This window comes from Narcine bancroftii, chromosome 8, assembly GCF_036971445.1.
Source record: "Narcine bancroftii isolate sNarBan1 chromosome 8, sNarBan1.hap1, whole genome shotgun sequence".
Taxonomy (NCBI): Eukaryota; Metazoa; Chordata; class Chondrichthyes; order Torpediniformes; family Narcinidae; genus Narcine; species Narcine bancroftii.
In genome coordinates, this window is record NC_091476.1 from 19,105,739 (window position 1) to 19,123,267 (window position 17,529).

At 38.1% G+C, this 17,529-nt stretch overlaps 1 protein-coding gene across 4 annotated transcripts in view; it reads right to left on the reverse strand.

Moving 5' to 3' along the window:
- The window catches only part of gdpd2 (glycerophosphodiester phosphodiesterase domain containing 2), a 69,852-nt gene that overhangs the window by 34,446 nt on the left and 17,877 nt on the right, over positions 1–17,529 (reverse strand). For all 4 annotated transcript variants that reach the window (XM_069893048.1, XM_069893049.1, XM_069893047.1 and 1 more), the window contains exons 2-7: positions 16,824–16,970; positions 14,777–14,880; positions 12,545–12,638; positions 9,602–9,661; positions 6,841–6,939; positions 3,614–3,707 (exon numbers count right to left, since the gene is read on the reverse strand). In XM_069893048.1, the coding sequence (XP_069749149.1) occupies positions 3,614–3,707; positions 6,841–6,939; positions 9,602–9,661; positions 12,545–12,638; positions 14,777–14,880; positions 16,824–16,931 (559 nt within the window). In that variant the 5' untranslated portion in view covers positions 16,932–16,970. The remainder of the gene's footprint in view (positions 1–3,613; positions 3,708–6,840; positions 6,940–9,601; positions 9,662–12,544; positions 12,639–14,776; positions 14,881–16,823; positions 16,971–17,529) is intronic.

Here is a 17,529-nt window from a genome sequence, read left to right on the forward strand (position 1 = left end):
CAATCAGAAAACAAAAAGAGTTAAAAAAAATTATTTATTTAAAAAAAATAATTAAAAAAAACCTTCACTTCTTAACCCAAAAATTAAAAAGAAAAAAAAAACAGGTCGGAGGTCACAACTACCTCCTCCTGTTTAAACCACCCAAAGCGGTAACTCCCCCAAAATATTGGGTGTGAGATAACTCACAGGTAGCTGATGACTTCTGGAAACTAGTGCCCACCCAGTTCCCTCTCCCAACTCCCATTTCATTAAACTATCATCATTATTTAAACTATTTAAACTCTTCTCAAAAAAAAAAGATAAAAGATTTATTTTTTTACATCAACGTTACCACTTCGGTCACCATTGCTTCCATTTCTTTTAAAAAAACTGGATCCCACCTACTCTCTTTGGAGACCTTGAAGGACTACATTGTTCCTGAAACTGCATGATTGGTAGAGACTGAGCAAAGTCCATAACCTCTTTAGGATTGTCAAAGAACTTTGGCTAATTTCCATCCTAAAAAATCTTCAGTACCGCAGAATACCTGAATGTTACCTTATGTCTTTTTTTCTACAACCGTTCTTTCACAGAATTAAATTTCCGTCTTTGAAACATAATTTCTTGACTCAAATCTTGATAGAAGAAAACAGGATTATTCTGAACCATCAAAGGAGATATATTTTGCTGGGCATTTCTAATAGCCGTACGTAAAATTGTCTCTCTGTCACAATAGTTTAAACAACGGATCAAAACAGATCTTGGATTCTGTCCTGAAAAAGATTTTCTTCTTAAAACTCTATAAGCACGTTCCAGTATTAAACCTTCAGGGAATTTATCCTGTCCTAACACTCGTGGAATCCATTCAGTAAAAAAATTTCTTGGATCTGGTCCTTCTATGCCTTCTGGCAAACCAACAATTTTCACGTTGTTCCGTCTAGATTGATTCTCCAAATAATCAACCTTTTTTTGCTAAATTTTTATTTTGAATCTGCAATGTTTCAATTATTCTATTTTCATCTTGCAGTTGATCCTGTGCATCGACTAAACCTTGATCACACATTTCAAATCTTTCAATGGTTTCAAGCTTAAAAGCTCCATTAATGACTTCCGCCATCGCATTAATCTTGGAAATAAACAGGTTCACAAAATTAGCTAAGTGACTCGATACAGAATATATCTTATCTTCAAGATCCTTAACAGACATTTTAACAGAAGTAGATTCAGGCATAATGGGGTCTTGCTGTTCCTTAGAGACCACGGGATCTTCTGTCCCTTCCCTTAATTTAGTATCTTTTCTAGCAGTTTGACTTCGTATAAAAATCCCTCTCAAAGTCCCCCCAGCAATGCCAGGAGACTGAAGATCAGGGTTATCTTTAAGCCAAATCTCTTTAATCATCTTCACTGAATCGATGTCTGGAAAAACCGTTGTAATTGAAGATGCATTTTGCAGCGCCACCACTGTAACAGTCGAATGACAGCTCTTTAACTCTCCAGCTGGTGGCGCCCCAGCTGATTCAACTGTCAAAGTCTCAGTAACAGCACTCACAGTGGCCGTTGTGTGAAATACTGGCACCCGTCCAGCCCTTTGTTCTGAAAGCTGTTGAGTGCGACCTTCAGAGAGCCTCACCGGCTTAAAACGGAGCTTCAATGCTGAACTCTGTACGTCTTCCTCTGGATCCATTCTATGCTGAGTCCTGGCTTCTTGTAAACAAGTAGGCTCAGACAATTTTGGAAAATGTAGTTTTTTAACAGTCTGTTGATGTTTTCTTTTACCTTTTTTTGCATATAAACCATTAGGTACTAATCCAACACCTCTTATTATTTATAAACTTTTAAAATAACTTTAACGGGCACTTAAAGACAAAACAATAAATCAGAGTCAGGAGAGGTCTGGAAGGCACGTCTATTCCCTACGCCATCTTGCCACGCCCCCCTTTCATTGCAGACTTGTGTCTGTTGAGAGTGGTAGTCTGTCACTAGAAGAAAAAATGCAAGGATTGTGGGTGGACATCAAGGGGTAAGATTACAGATTTATTGTACATACATGACATCACACACAATCCTGGCATTCCTTTTTCCTATGGGCATGGCAAAAGTTACACTGGATGGTTGATTGAGAGTTGGAGGTTCACCAGGAGTACCTGAAAGGATATGGAAAGATAAGCACTCCTGGCTCATAATCGTCAGGCAAAAGGCAGTTATGTTCTATCCAGTATGCTCGTCTTCCTGATGCTCTCATGTTTCAAGCCATGAGACATATGGATGTCCAGCATTAAACCAGACACACAGGTAAGATTTTTAGGCACAAATCCTCCTTTGTAATATTTAAAAGTGGGACCATCTTGCAGTGAGTAAGCCATCCCATCCTATCCCTTAATACCCCAGTCAATGTTGGGGAAGTTGAAATCACCTACAATAACTTTGCTATTTTTACATATCTCAGCAAATTCTCTAGATATTTAATCCTCTATCTCTCAGTGACTGGTGGCCTATATTATACACCTATCAAAGTGACTACTCTTTTATATTCATGATTTCTACCATTACTGCCTCATACAATAGGTCTCCAGCAATATCCTTTCCAAAGCCAACTGTGATACCTTCTTTGACTTATATTGCAACCCTCCCCCACCTCTTTTCCCATTCTTCCCATCATACTTATAGCTACAGTGAGCTGCCAGTCCTAGTTCTCTTTCAACTACGTCTCACTATTGCTACAACGTCCTGTTGTTCCATCTCTATCCACACACTAAGCTTGTCTTCTTTCCCGATCAGGCTTCTTGCATTAAAATAAACACAATGAACCTTACCCCAATGCTTGTTCCCCACCATCCAGCACTTCTTCAACACACTTCCTTTGGCTTCCTTGCTAACCTTAACCTTTTCAGTCCTTCTCTCTCCATCTTGGATCCTCATCCCCTGTCAGATAGACATACATGCAGCACAATAACAGGCCATTACGGCCCACACGTCTGTGTCACCCACTTTATCTCAAATGTTCAAATTGAGGGTAAGAATTTGGTTAAGTGGCTGCAGGACTAAATTTGAGTTTGTGAATGAAAAGTTCAAGTTCCAAGCCACAACTCCACTAAGTTGCAGTCAGGAAATGATCTTATAAAAAATGTGTTGACAACCAGCAGAATAATTGTGGGGATAATGAGTCGCTGCTGATTGTACAGTGATATTTCCATCCCTGAATTAGAAATGTTGCATTCAAGCTCCCCTCAAAACAATCTGGTAAGTGCATATTGTTCTCTTTCCTTTCTCTTCCTACTGTGCATTTGAAAAGTTGCTCTGGATTCTATGGTCATTGCTATAATTCAAATAAGGCATTCAAAAGATACAATCTGTGATTAATGTATCAAACATATGGATGGTAAATATTCTCTAAACATGAAATAGAGAAAACTTTGTCGTTGAAGGATCACTTGAATTTCTGATATACACTCCAAAATGGCAAGACTCCTAAACAGGTATACATGAGTTGGAATAGATTCACAATATTCTAACCATCAGAGGAACATTGGTAGTTTAGATCCATCCATTGGGAGCTTTAGATTGTAACTTCTCATTTTAGAATCTTGACTCCTTACTTGCTGACTTTGGTCTCTAATTGGCCTTTATTACTCACCCCTTCTTTCAGATTGGAAAATGTTTTCAGCAACAAACCAAGTCACAAAGGTCACAGCAGCAGTCGCACCAAAGTGGAAGAAAGGAGCTGTTACCTGCACAAACAATTTCAAAGTTAATTCAAAGGGAAATCGAATAATCTGAGTTTGCCAGGCCTTTTTTGCATCATTTCCATCTTTCTCATGAGTTATAACACACCCCCTGTGTGCATCAGAGAGAGGGTTATTTATGAATTTCAAGAAATTAGCAAATAAATAGGAAATATTTGCATGCAAAAATGAGAGTGTTTTTGAAGGAAAAGGTGTGGTAAACCATAAGGGAATATTTCTGCATATTTGAGCTTGAAATTTTGCATGTCAAGATTGAGTTTTCCTCTTGACATCTTGGGAAAGTAATCCCTTCTGGTTTGATTAGTTAGTGGCAGGCAAAATTTTCGGGTGTTGCTTGGACTTGGTGACAAGGAATTCAAAATATGCTGGGATAGCCCTCTTTCAAAGACTACTTACTCATCGTTAAAGGGAAATTGAAGCACCAACGTAAATGGTCCATAATGGGATATTGGAAGCGAGGTGCTGGAATAGGGAATTGCATCAAAAGATGGTGACTTTACTTAGGGAAGAAGACTGTTCAACAATAAAAGCATAACATCCAGAACGGCAAGTCAATTGGCTTCATCAATTAAAAATCCTTGATTCTCAATTATGACTAAATGAAGAAAAAGTTATTAATGTTTGGAAAATTGATATGTTAAGTCTCCTCCTAACTCGTATACACATCATCACCCACAGGATATATCTAAGCTGGGAACTTCCAATATGTCTGAAAAGTAATGTTTCTATTGCATTTGAATTCCTGCGGAGTAATATATTGCATGAACCCATGATGGCATAATTTTCCTGCAGGCAATATTGGAGCCAATGGAAGATATAAAACCTGAGGCCAACTGCTGCAACTGGAATGATGTTGCCAGCATAGATACAGAGATTTGTACTTTTCTTGCCAATCTCCATCTTTTTCTTATCATAACTACCATGCCCTGCTACATTATGAGACATTGTGAATACTTCTGGATATTAAGTTCAATTTCAAATTTATCATCACATGCATTGAGAAAGGTTGTTTTGCAAGCAGACCAGTAGACATTTCATACGTAGTACAACAAGTAAGACAAGTCAAATGTACAAAGTGCAATCACAAGGAAAGATTGGTTGATATGGAATAAAAGCCACATATATTTACCATATTGGGTTTCATTCAGGGATCTGATAATTATACTTCAATCTGATGATGCATGATGTCACATTTATGAATCTTCTTCCTGACCAGTGGGGGTTGGGGAGGGGGGAGTTGATAGTGGGTAGGTGGTTGGTAGTGGGTAGGGGATAGTGAAGAGACTGTGACCAGGATGGGCTGAGTCTTTTAACATATTGACTATTTTACCAAGGATAAAGATGGAGTTGACAGAGGGAAGAGTCATGGCCTGAGTCATGTTCACAACCCTCTTCATATTCCTCATCCTTGGGCAGATTAATTCTTGCACCATGTGGTGATGCAATTCTGATAGGATGATCTACAGTATCTGTAGAAGTTGTTAAGATACTGGTGACATGCAAAATTTCTTTAGGCTTCTGAGGAAGCAGAGTTTTTGGTGTGGTTTCATGTTCATTGCATTGACATGGGTGGACCAGGGCAGGTCTCTGAGATGTTTACCCCTAGGATCTTAAACCTATTCACTATCTCCACTTCAGCACTTTTGAGCGAGCTCTGCCTCTCTTCCAGAAGTCCACAGCCAACTCTCTTGTCTTGCTGACATTGAGGGAAAGATAGCTGTCCTCCCACCAAGTCATGTCTCCCTTTCTCCCTTTTGTACTCCTTTTTTTGTTAATAGAGATCCTGCCTATGGTAGTGATGTCATCTATAGATTGAGTTGGAGCTGTGTTTGGCCACAGTCATCAGTGTATAGGGAGTTTAGTGAAGTACTATCGTGAAGTACTCAGCCTTGTATTGAAGATGATCATGGAGGAGGTGCTGTCACCAATCCCACTAATTGTGGCCTGCAGGATAGAAAGTCATGGATCTAATTGTAGAGAGGGATGTTGAAATCAACAATATGTCGCTTAATATGTTTGTGAGTGTTCTATTGGGAGTGGAGTTGAAGTTGATAAATATAGTCTGATGTAACCTCATGATCATTTAAAGTAGTCAAATATGACTAAATATTAACTGAATGTAAATTCCTGCTATTTGTCTAACTTATGAGGTTGACAAGAGCCTGTCTTTGACATTACCCTGAGGAATTCTTACTGCTCTGTGAAAACACCATCTACTAGCAAGAAAAAATGTTGAAGATGCCATTCCTTGTTTCTTCTAAGGGTGCACACTATCTCCTAAATGACCCCAATTGAGTGAAAATTTCATGCTTTACAAACTTTAATTTCAAAACTAAGAACCTCTTATGACCTTATGGTTATTTTTAAGTCACACAGAATCAGATGACACAATCTATTACTGCTTGTCTTAAAGAGCAGGACTTCAAAAGACCGGCTTCAAATGACTTATTGAATAAGGGTTATATTATCTTAAATGTAATGAGGTTGAAAATAACATTTTGTTTAGTGATATGACAGATTTTGTTGAATTTATAAGAACATACTAATTTATATATTTTTTAATCTTCTGAAATTCAATGTGTGCTATTAAATGCAGCAAGATATCATTGAAAACAAACACAAAATGCAAATGCTGGAATCTCGAGTGAACAAGAGATACTGGAAGGATTCAATAGGTTTGAAATTTTTGGGTTGGGCTTCATTGAGAGATGATTGAAAACCTGAAAGAATATTTAATGAAACAGGAATCTGCATTTTCCTTCAAGAGGTCTTTCTAAGCACACAATGTTCTGATGTTCACTATTTTTAGAGTAAAACGTGCTGTTTAGGTTGAAAGTTTCTAAGTATACATGATGATAACAGAACAATGGGTTTATTCAATATAAGAATGAAAAGAAACTTCCAATTAGTCACATGCTCCATTTTGTGACCCAACCCAATCTGACCAAAGTTCGTGCTACCAATGGAAAACTAAAATTTGAGGGAATTCATGTGTACAAATCCATCTAGATGGTGCTATTTTTGTTTCAAAAAAAAATTTGGAGAACACTATTTATTTGTTAGCTGCCTTCAAAGAGAAAAAAAATCAGGCAGATTAGTTAAATTATTGAGAACTCACTTGAATTGACATGAGTATCGTGTCCCATTCTTCTTTCCACTTTATTCTAATGACCACCATCAAAACCAAGATAAGCAAGACAGATATCGACACAATTACCTGCAAAATAACAAAAACATACCAACATGACAGTAATTGACATGCAGAAATACTACTGCATTTCATATACCCTAGGGTGAGTTCAACATAAACTAGATGCAGCTGAATGGATAGAAATAGTATTGAACTCACTGTAGTGCACGTTGAAAGAACCAAAGGCTTGTTGATCCGAACCAAAGCTTTTATTAACAAAAGACTAGAACGTATCACATGTAGGTTGACCAGTCCAGAATGATCTGGGTCTGGCTAGGAGCAATCCTTTAAGACCTGTCAGTATGCATGGCTATGCTCTCAGCCATCCTATACTCTTCTTTGGCTTGGCTTCGCGGACGAAGATTTATGGAGGGGATAAATGTCCACGTCAGCTGCAGGCTCGTTTGTGGCTGACAAGTCCAATGTGGGACAGGCAGACACGGTTGCAGCGGAAAATTGGTTGGTTGGGGTTGGGTGTTGGGTTTTTCCTCCTTTGTCTTTTGTCAGTGAGGTGGGCTCTGCGGTCTTCTTCAAAGGAGGTTGCTGCCCGCCTAACTGTGAGGCGCCAAGATGCACGGTTTGAGGCGATATCAGCCCACTGGCGGTGGTAAATGTGGCAGGCACCAAGAGATTTCTTTAGGCAGTCCTTGTACCTCTTCTTTGGTGCACCTCTGTCACGGTGGCCAGTGGAGAGCTCGCCATATAACACAATCTTGGGAAGGCGATGGTCCTCCATTCTGGAGACGTGACCTACCCAGCGCAGTTGGATCTTCAGCAGCGTGGATTCGATGCTGTCGGCCTCTGCCATCTCGAGTACTTCAATGTTAGGGATGAAGTCGCTCCAATGAATGTTGAGGATGGAGCGGAGACAACGCTGGTGGAAGCGTTCTAGGAGCCGTAGGTGATGCCGGTAGAGGACCCATGATTCGGAGCCGATCAGGAGCGTGGGTATGACAATGGCTCTGTACACGCTGATCTTTGTGTGTTTCTTCAGGTGGTTGTTTGTCCAGACTCTTTTGTGTAGTCTTCCAAAGGCGCTATTTGCCTTGGCGAGTCTGTTGTCTATCTCGTCGTCGATCGTTGCATCTGATGAAATGGTGCAGCCGAGATAGGTAAACTGGTTGACCATTTTGAGTTTTGTGTACCCGATGGAGATGTGGGGGGGCTGGTCGTCATGGTGGGGAGCTGGCTGATGGAGGACCTCAGTTTTCTTCAGGCTGACTTCCAGGCCAAACATTTTGGCAGTTTCCGCAAAACAGGACGTCAAGCGCTGAAGAGCTGGCTCTGAATGGGCAACTAAAGCGGCATCGTCTGCAAAGAGTAGTTCACGGACAAGTTGCTCTTGTGTATACAATATACACATATATATATCAGTGATAGAATCCGTACTATCACACCCATTTTTGATTCTCAGTGTCTTGAAGCCAACCTGAAGTTAACAACATTCTTGTAGGATTGGGACAACATTTTACTTTAAGAAATTGTTATTACAGCTTACTCCTTTTAAGAGACATTAAAATAGAACTTGTGCATTTTGCATTTACTGCTGTGTGCTAGGTGACAAAAAACAGGAATGAGAGTTATACACTGAAATTCAAGTAGATTAGTGTAGTTGAAGTAGTTCCTCCATGCTAGTTTGAGTCCAAAACATGGCGATCCTGAAAAATAAGTGGGGGGGGGGGTAGAATTTCAGAAAATGAACATGAGAGTACAATATACGAGATAAAGGCCTTAAATTCCAGAGGCCCCTTCCTAAGCACGGAGCAGACCATTTGCACCCCAGTGTAACTATCTAGTTACACAGCAAGGAATCTAAACTGCAAACAAGTGCAGAGTTGCTGACAATTAAAGTTTTGTAGGATCATTTTTTTTTACACGTGATATTTCTCAACATTCAAAAATAGGATTGCAGAGGGATGATCCAAGTCGCTTCACTGCTTTCAGTGTGATGTTGAGCAGAAAGATGATATGCTGAGAAATGTCGATCCAATTTTGACAGAATGTGATTAATGCACGCTGTTTACAGTGATGGAATAAGATGCATCAAATAGAACAAAAAAATGTCTGGTATTTGGGTGCACTGCAACAGGAAGCATCTGATTCAATAAAACAAATGTTTGGACTCAATAAGAAATGGGAATAAACACTTCAAAACATGTCAAAAAAAATCACATCTTATGTGAAAGAAAATGGAAAAATTGCTGGTTCAAATGAAAGTTCCCAGACTTGAAACATGAACTATTTTGCTTGCTTTTTCTCTTTCCACAGTTGCTGCCTGATCTGTTGATGTTTCCAACATTTTCTGTTTTAATCACATCTGATGTGCACTCAGTGCATTCAAAAATGTTGCAAATGTGTTTTCTTTTCCTAATCCAGTTTCTATGCCTAGAGAAATTGTTATACTTTAGGAGTTGGGTGTTCACAGCCAAACTGTCCCATTGTGCAAGATTGGAGCTGGAGTTGCAGGCTCAATAATACAATTTAGATAATTTAATAAATGTTACTAAAAAAGACTAACTTTGTTCTACACTAACTTATCCTAATTGTTCTTTTTTTAAAACTTGGCATATGTTTTCTTTGATTTTTATTCTTTTTCCACCTTGTTTTTCTTTTCCTAGTAGATTTACACTAAGAGAAGATGCTGACATTTTAAATAAAATGCAGACAGATGCAATATGTCTTGCATTACCTTGTTAATCCAGTGTAAATAAAGTGGTTCACCCAAGGCAAAGTGGCACAGTCCTAGTATCTGAAACATTAATATAGAATTAAATTAATAATTTTTTAAAATATGAGTAAATTAATACATTTAAACAAGCAGCTCCATAACAGGCCCTTTCAGCCTGTGAGTCTATGCATCCCAATTACACCCCGTTACATTTTTGAAGAGTGGCAGGAAGCCAGAGTCCCCGGGGAAAACCCACGCAGACACAGGGAGAACATACAAACTCCTTCGAGACAGCGCGGGTTTGCTGGTGCGCTAACTGCTACGCTAATTGTAATTACTAAAAACCCAATTTATATCAGGTGGAACCAATATCAGTGCTACAGTAAATAGTAAACAGACAAGACCCCAGATAAAATCACCAATGATATATTATGGCAGGCACTGATGCACAGTTTTTAAAATTGATTTCAAAAATATAAAAATTATTGATTATGATTTCATTATTCTGTACAATCTGTTGCTTTCTTTCTACTGATCAGAAAGTCGAATTTCTGCTTCACTACCACAGAACATCTCAGTAATTGTTGATGCATATCATTTATATTGTGTTGACCAATAACGTACATTATATCTTGCAAAGTTCATTGTTATTCAGTTAAACGCATTCAGAATTGATGCTAGGTCGATATCCCATTTTTGTTTACTCATATAGTTTCTGTGATATTCCAGAATTCACAGGCTGGAATCAAATCATGAAAATTGAATGATTTCAACATAGAATAATGGATATTTTAAATTTAAATTTAGCTCTGTAACAGGCCATTTCGGCCCACGAGTCCATTCCGCCAATTTACACCTCATTAACCTACACTTCTGATATATTTTGAATGGTGAGAGGAAACTGGTACCCCCTGGAGAAAACCAACACAGACACAGGGAGAAAGTACAAACTCCTTACAGAGTGTGCGGGATTCAGACCCTGGTCTGGTCATGATCGCTGGTGCTGTAAAGGCGTTCTTCTCACTGCTGTGCCAACCGTGCCTCCCTAATTACACAGGAATGAATTATAGCTGAAAGTCTAATCAAGTGGGTCAGATGATTTACATGTATGTTCATTCATGTCCTTAACCATTAATATATTTTAATACAATTATGTGGGTTATGGTTCAATAAAAGTTTGCCAAGTTTTAACTCTCTTAAAATGTGAGATGTTTAATTTCTGTATTTGTGAGTTTGAATAGCAAGGTGTATATAGAAGTTTTTTAATAATTTTTTTTTGCAGTTCCCTGAATTGATTTCATGTTTGTGGCCTTCTCTACATCGGAGAGACTGGATGCAGATTGGGAGATTGTTTCACTAAGCACCTTCGCACTGTTAGCATCAGTGACAGGAATCTCCCAGAGGCCAACCATTTCAATTCTGTATCCTACACCCTTGCTCACATGTCTGTCCATGGCCTCGTACCATTGCACCAAGACCACCTATAAAGTGAAGGAACAATACTTGAACTTCCGTCTGGGCACTCTTCAACCGATGGTATTAACATCGACCTCTAATTTCTGCTAACCTATACTCCATTTTCCCTCCCTTCCCTTTTCCCTTTGTCTTCTTTCCCTTTGATCTCCACTCCCTTCCCTTTCTACTCACAGAGTCATCCCTCCTCCCCTTACTTGCTGCTGTGTCATCCCACCCATCCACCTATTACCTCCTGCCTTTAAGTCCATGCCCCTCCCCCCTTCCATTTTTTTCAGGCTCCTGCTGACATTTTCTCATAACTTGATGAAGGGCTCAAATGTAAAATGCTGGTTTCATATCCTTAAATTTGCTAATATAAAGGACTCTGTTTGACCTGCTGAATTTCTCCGCCATTGTGTTTTTACTTCAACCACAGTGTCTGCAGACCTTCGTGTTTTATTTCTGGATTTCATGTTAATTCATCTTGGGGAAAGTTTAAACTGGAATGACCGTGGGTTTGTCAACCTGATCAAGGTCACTCAGATAATGAAACAAGGACAGGAAAGTAAGAACAAGTGAATGCCAAAAAAGACAGGAAAGCCAAAGGCAATAGGAAAACAGAGCCACAGTAAAAAAAAAGGTCGGGCAATTACAAATGGCAATGAGACAAGCCTAAAAATATTGTATATTAATGAATAAGTTCATGAATATTAGCAAATTAGACATAAAGGGGTATGATCTGTTGGTCATTACAGATGTACAGTGTCAAAGTCATCAACAATGATCACAATATTCTTGGATATTTGACTTTTGGGAACATTAGTTAGGAAGGAAATGGTGGTGGTAAACACTATTACAAGAGCTGAAAGAAACATGGATGAGAGAGATATTCTGGGCTGAGATGTTGGATCTAGTTAGGTGGAAGGAAAAAACAGTGAAAACACCAGTAAGAGTAATGAATGGATCCCCAAAATAGTGACCACATTCTTGGAAAGGTATACATTTTTTTAAAAATGGGAGCATGGCATGTAAAAATTACAGTGCAATATTTAGGGAAGATTTTAATTTTTGTGGTTGTTTTGGTTCATCAAGTTGGAAAGAATAGCTAGGAGAACAAATTCATAGAGTGCATTGGGACTGTTTTTTTAATACTGTATATAAAGGAGTCATCCAGGGAACAGACTCTCTTGGATCTGGTAACTTAGCCTCTATTATGAAAAGTTCAGCTGTTTCTATTTTCAGCACCAACCTTCCTTCAGTTCCCCAAAATGCTTGCAAAATCGGTACCAAATTATAAATATCATTATGTTCAATCAACCCATTCCCATTTGCAGTGAAATTGCCTGAAATCTTTTTTTTTAAATAAATGAACCATCAGCCAAGTCTGCTTATATGCAGTGAATCTGGACAAATTTGTGATCTGTATCTAGCTCAGTACACAGGGCCCATTAACTTTAATTTCATACATCAGTAATTTATCAAAAATTTCTAATTTATCAGTAAACTTACCATGAGGAGAGATAAATAGCTAAAGATCGTAGCTGCCAATACCAGAAGAATTACTGACCAATCTAACCATTGATGTATCATTCCAAATAAATGTCTGCAATATAATAATGCAATATTATTTATTGAGTGACCGACTTTCATGTATGGTATTACATATTTTGTTTACTAACTGGCTTCAGTAATTTCAGATTATATAAAATAGGGGTTGAAAAGCATGGTGTTTTGTAGAAGACTTATTTATCTTTGATTGTTGAAGAGTTTCTAAATTAATTGAATAAGGTTACAACAGATGAATTACAAACTCAAAGAAAAGCACATGCTGCCAAATGCCCAATTTATTCTTTGTCACTGCACTTTCTGGCTTCAGTAGGCCTGATTGAAACAGTTTGTAGGCAGTGTTTTATGTAAGATTCCCTGATGAGAATTCATAGAAACAAAGATCAGAAATGAGTTGCATTCATGAGGTAACTGAAGTTGAATTTCATAGTGTTAGATCAAGAGAATCCCAGTGAAACTGTTTAAATAGATTGTTCAGAGTCTTATCAGGAGGGTCTCTTATTAAAGTGCAAGAACCAAAGAAGGATATTGGAATAGTAAATTATAGGGAAATATCAGAATATTATCTTCTAGATCAAGTTCAAGTTTATTATCATCCAATTGTACAAGTACAACCCAACAAAACAGCATTCTCCAGTCTTTGGTACAAAAACATACAAACACACCCAGACATATCATACAAGCAGACAAGCAATACATATGCAGTACATGCTGTATATATAAATTAATTAATATTGTTTCATAAACAGAAGACTCTTGGAGGGTTAGTATGAGCTTATCATTCAGTCATCCAGCTGTCTCACTGCCTGTAGGAAGAAGCCGTTTCTCAGTCTGGTGATTCTGGCTTCTAGAGAGATAGTTTCATTTACTGAAACTATGCTCTTGGAGAGGTGTTGAAAATATGTTAATTTGTTGGTTTGTTTTTGTTGGGCTTATTCCTGCCTGTCAACCACGCTCCCCTCTACCATTCACCGCTTATACACTCCCCCCCCTTCCCCCCCCATGCTATTCTCACAGCTGCACACACCTCTTGCAACTTGGCTGCATAATCAGCCTTGATGTGTGGCTGCTGCAGTCATCCCATGAGATATATACCAAAGAATCCAGAGATCTTTCTCCTAAGTAACATAAAAAACAAAGAATTTGGAATTGATTTGGAGGATGCACAAAAAAGATTTGTTAAGATAGCCCTAGCCGTAGCAAAAAAATGTATTATGTCAACCTGGAAATTGGAAGATAATTTGAAAATACAACAATGGTATATAGAAATGAATAAATGTATTCCATTAGAAAAAATAACATATAGTTTAAGAAATAATATTGAAATATTCGAACAAGTATGGAAGCCTTACATTAAATACAATAGCGAAAACCTACCGGGGACAAACATTACCTAAGTTGATGGAAGGAGAAGGAAAGAAAAGAATGGACTCCGTAGAATTTCTGGTGTATTTTGTTGAATGACAACATTGTCTGACTGAATTAATGCAACCTAGATTGTATACCTAAAATGGATGAGAGGGGGGGGTGGGGGGGTGGCTTGGGAGGAGGGAGGGGGGGGGAGAAAAAGTCACTGTATAGGTGTGAAAAAGAAAAAGTGTATATCATGGCTAATGTGATTTATGGTGTGAAAAATAAAAAATAAAAAATAAAAAAGATAGGGTAGGGATGAGTAGCTAATAGGCCTTTGGCAATGGGTCCTGACATCCCATATTCAGAATGCTTTATTGATCTTTTGATGATTTGCTGCAGATAAATGTTTATGAACCATTTAAGTTAATTCTGACAATTCAAATAGATTAAATAATCATTTAAAATGCACATAGAAAGACCCTGAAACTACTGCAAGTTAGTTGAAAACAAAGATAACTTAAGACAAATAATTTGCAAAAATAATCTATATAATGGCACAGATATTCCAATAATGCTTTTACATTGGCTGGAGGCAAATAAAAAGTCATAGGACCAACCAAAACATAGAAATAAACATTTTGGGTCACCATCATTATTTAGATGATGGCATCCAAAGGATCTGTCTTGTTAGGATTGAGGACTGAGGACTGACAAGAATGCTGAGCAGTGGGAGAAGAGTTTGAGTTACAATTAACAGGAATATCCCAAAGCAGTACTGGTAAGTTAGCTCCCAGGGGAATGCTGGAAACATTTGACACTTACTCATTTAAATTGCTGTAGTCATTGAGCAGTGCCCACCAGCAGTAAAACCAGAAAATACTGATGCCAAAGCCACAAGACAGGACAAGGTACCAGATACATTCTTTCTGCAAAACAGAATAATGACAGTTAGAACAAAAAGGAGGAACATTCCAATGCATGTAGAAAACCACAGGTTGAGTCTAGATATTCAATTATACATGAACATTTGTATTACAACATCATTGCATGGAGAATCCATGGCTTTTTTTCTGGTGCTCTTGATTTTCCTGTGTTGTGCAAGACGAGTGCTTACAAGGTTCCAAGCACAGTGGTTTCCCCTGTGAATGCACATTATTTGCTTCAAACTTCATGAATCTCACACCTACTGAAACGAACCTATATTAGAGTCAAATCGTCTTATAGCAGAGAAACAGGCTAAGTGGCCCAGTTTGTCCTTGACAAACAATGTGGTCTCATGCTTCAGCCCCACTTGTCCATACCCCTCCAATCCCCTTCAATCTGTGTTGTTATCCAAGGGTTTCCCAAAGGAAGCTCATCAGATAGCTTGTTCAATATGCTTACCACCCTCTGGGTGAAGAACTGACCCCTCATGTTCCTTTTAAATCCCACCTCACTCAACTTATAGTAATGGCCTATCATTTGAGATTTTACTACTCTAGGAAACAGATTGCCATTATTTGCCTTATTTATACATCACAAAATTTTATAGACCTCAGAAGGATCCTCTCTCAGCCTCCTAATTAAAAAAAAGGCTAGTTTTTCCATCTCTCACGACAACCCAACTTCCCTAATTTAGAAATACAGCACAGCAACACAGGCCTTTCTGGCTGTGTTACTGTGCTGTGACCCTCAAATACGCCAATTCACCTACAATCCCCGAATGTTTTTAAAGGGTGGGAGGGAAGTGGAGCTCCTGGTGGAAACTTATTGCAGACAAGGGGAGAATGTACAAACTCCTTACAGACAGTGGCAGATCCAAAGCTAGGTCTCTGGTTCTTTAATAGCATTACGCTAACTGCTGGCAGCAACTTCGTAAATTTCTTCTAGACCCTTTTATAAAATCCTTCCCATAGTGGTGATGAATTGTGCCTCACCAGAATCTTATATAATTTTAACATGACATCCCAACATTTGTATTCAATGCCTGAACTGATAAAGGCAAGATGATCTATAAAGTCTTTTGTCTGCCTGTGTTGCCATCTTTAAAGAGTGATATATCTTGACTCCAAGGTTCATTTACTCTATAACACTCTTTGGGGCATTTCAGTTAACACAATAAGTCCTGAATTGTTGATTTACCTAAATGTAGCCCCTTACACTTCTCCAAGTTGGTGTGTCTGTTATACCCAGTCCCAGTTTCCTATCTGATCTAGATCATGTTGCAAACCCAGGTAGCTTTCTTTACATTCCATGGTAGCATATATTTTCATGTTATCAGCAATCTTACCTTGCCACAAACATTCTTGTCTGAAACATTTATGTAGATCACAAAAAGCAAGCCTCTTACCAAACCCTACCACATTCTACTGATCACAATCCTCAAGTTTGAAAAACTGACCTCTACAACCACTCTTGACTCCTATCACAAAACCAACATTTTATTAAGTTGTCTAATTGGCCTCCTATCCCATGTGTCCTAACATCCATACCAATCTTATCAAACGCTTTACTAAAATCCATATAAATAACATCAACTGCCTTGCCCTGATCCACTCTCCTTGTCACCTCTTCAAAAAATTATATCATCTATTAATTCAAGTCATGTCTGCACCACTTAAATTCGTAAAGAGTGGATGTAATAATTGTGGGAAGTTGGTGTAGTTTGTGGAAATTGCTACATTTCTGCATCTGAAATGGTTCTGAAGCTCCATTTTTTTCTTCAATATTATTCAGACTTTCAGTTTTATCATTTCCCAAACCAAAACAATATTAAAATCATAATATTAAACGGACAATAAATGTGGTCAAGAATTAACTCTGCTTATTTTTATCTGTCTTCTATTAGTGAAGACATCTTATGCCCCACTGAAATTATTTTGAATGATACCTTTTTGATGGATTTTGAAGTATTGTTTTTCCATTGGCAACCATAAATGCCAGTACTGCAAGTTAAACAGATCTTCCATGCACAGGACATTGGTTTTCCCATGTTCATATATGGTGTCTTAATTCCACAAGCATTCACTTTTCTCTCCTGGGAGTAGGGTGAGATGTGGAGGGAGAGGGGAGAAGAAGGCAAATCAATCAATTAATAGAGAAATGTTAAAATAAAAACATTCTATTAGATGTTTCATGAGAGGGAAGACTTGATTATATCCTATTTATTGTTTTTGCTTTGAAAGTAAAAAGGAGAAAACTGAAAAGAATGAGGGTTTTGAGCCAGAATAAATACACCAAACAACATGTCATTTTTAGATATAACCTATTTTTGTGATTTCCTGTCATATTTAAGTCTACTTCAAGCATACGTGAAGTACAACATGTCATCGAAAATTAATTTTGTGCATTCGCTTTTGGACTTCTAGCCTGTTGATCTTAGTGCAGTCAATGACAAACATGGTGAAAGGTTTCACCAGGGCATTGTAACCATGGAAAAAGTGGTATCAGGGCAATTGGAATCCATCAGTTCTGGCCAACTATTATTGAAAACTGATCCGAAAGGTATCAGATGCTGAGAACAAATGAAAATCAGTAGCAAAACATTTTTAGGTCACTTGAACTAATGCAATGTGGTAGCATCATTATGCGGTTAA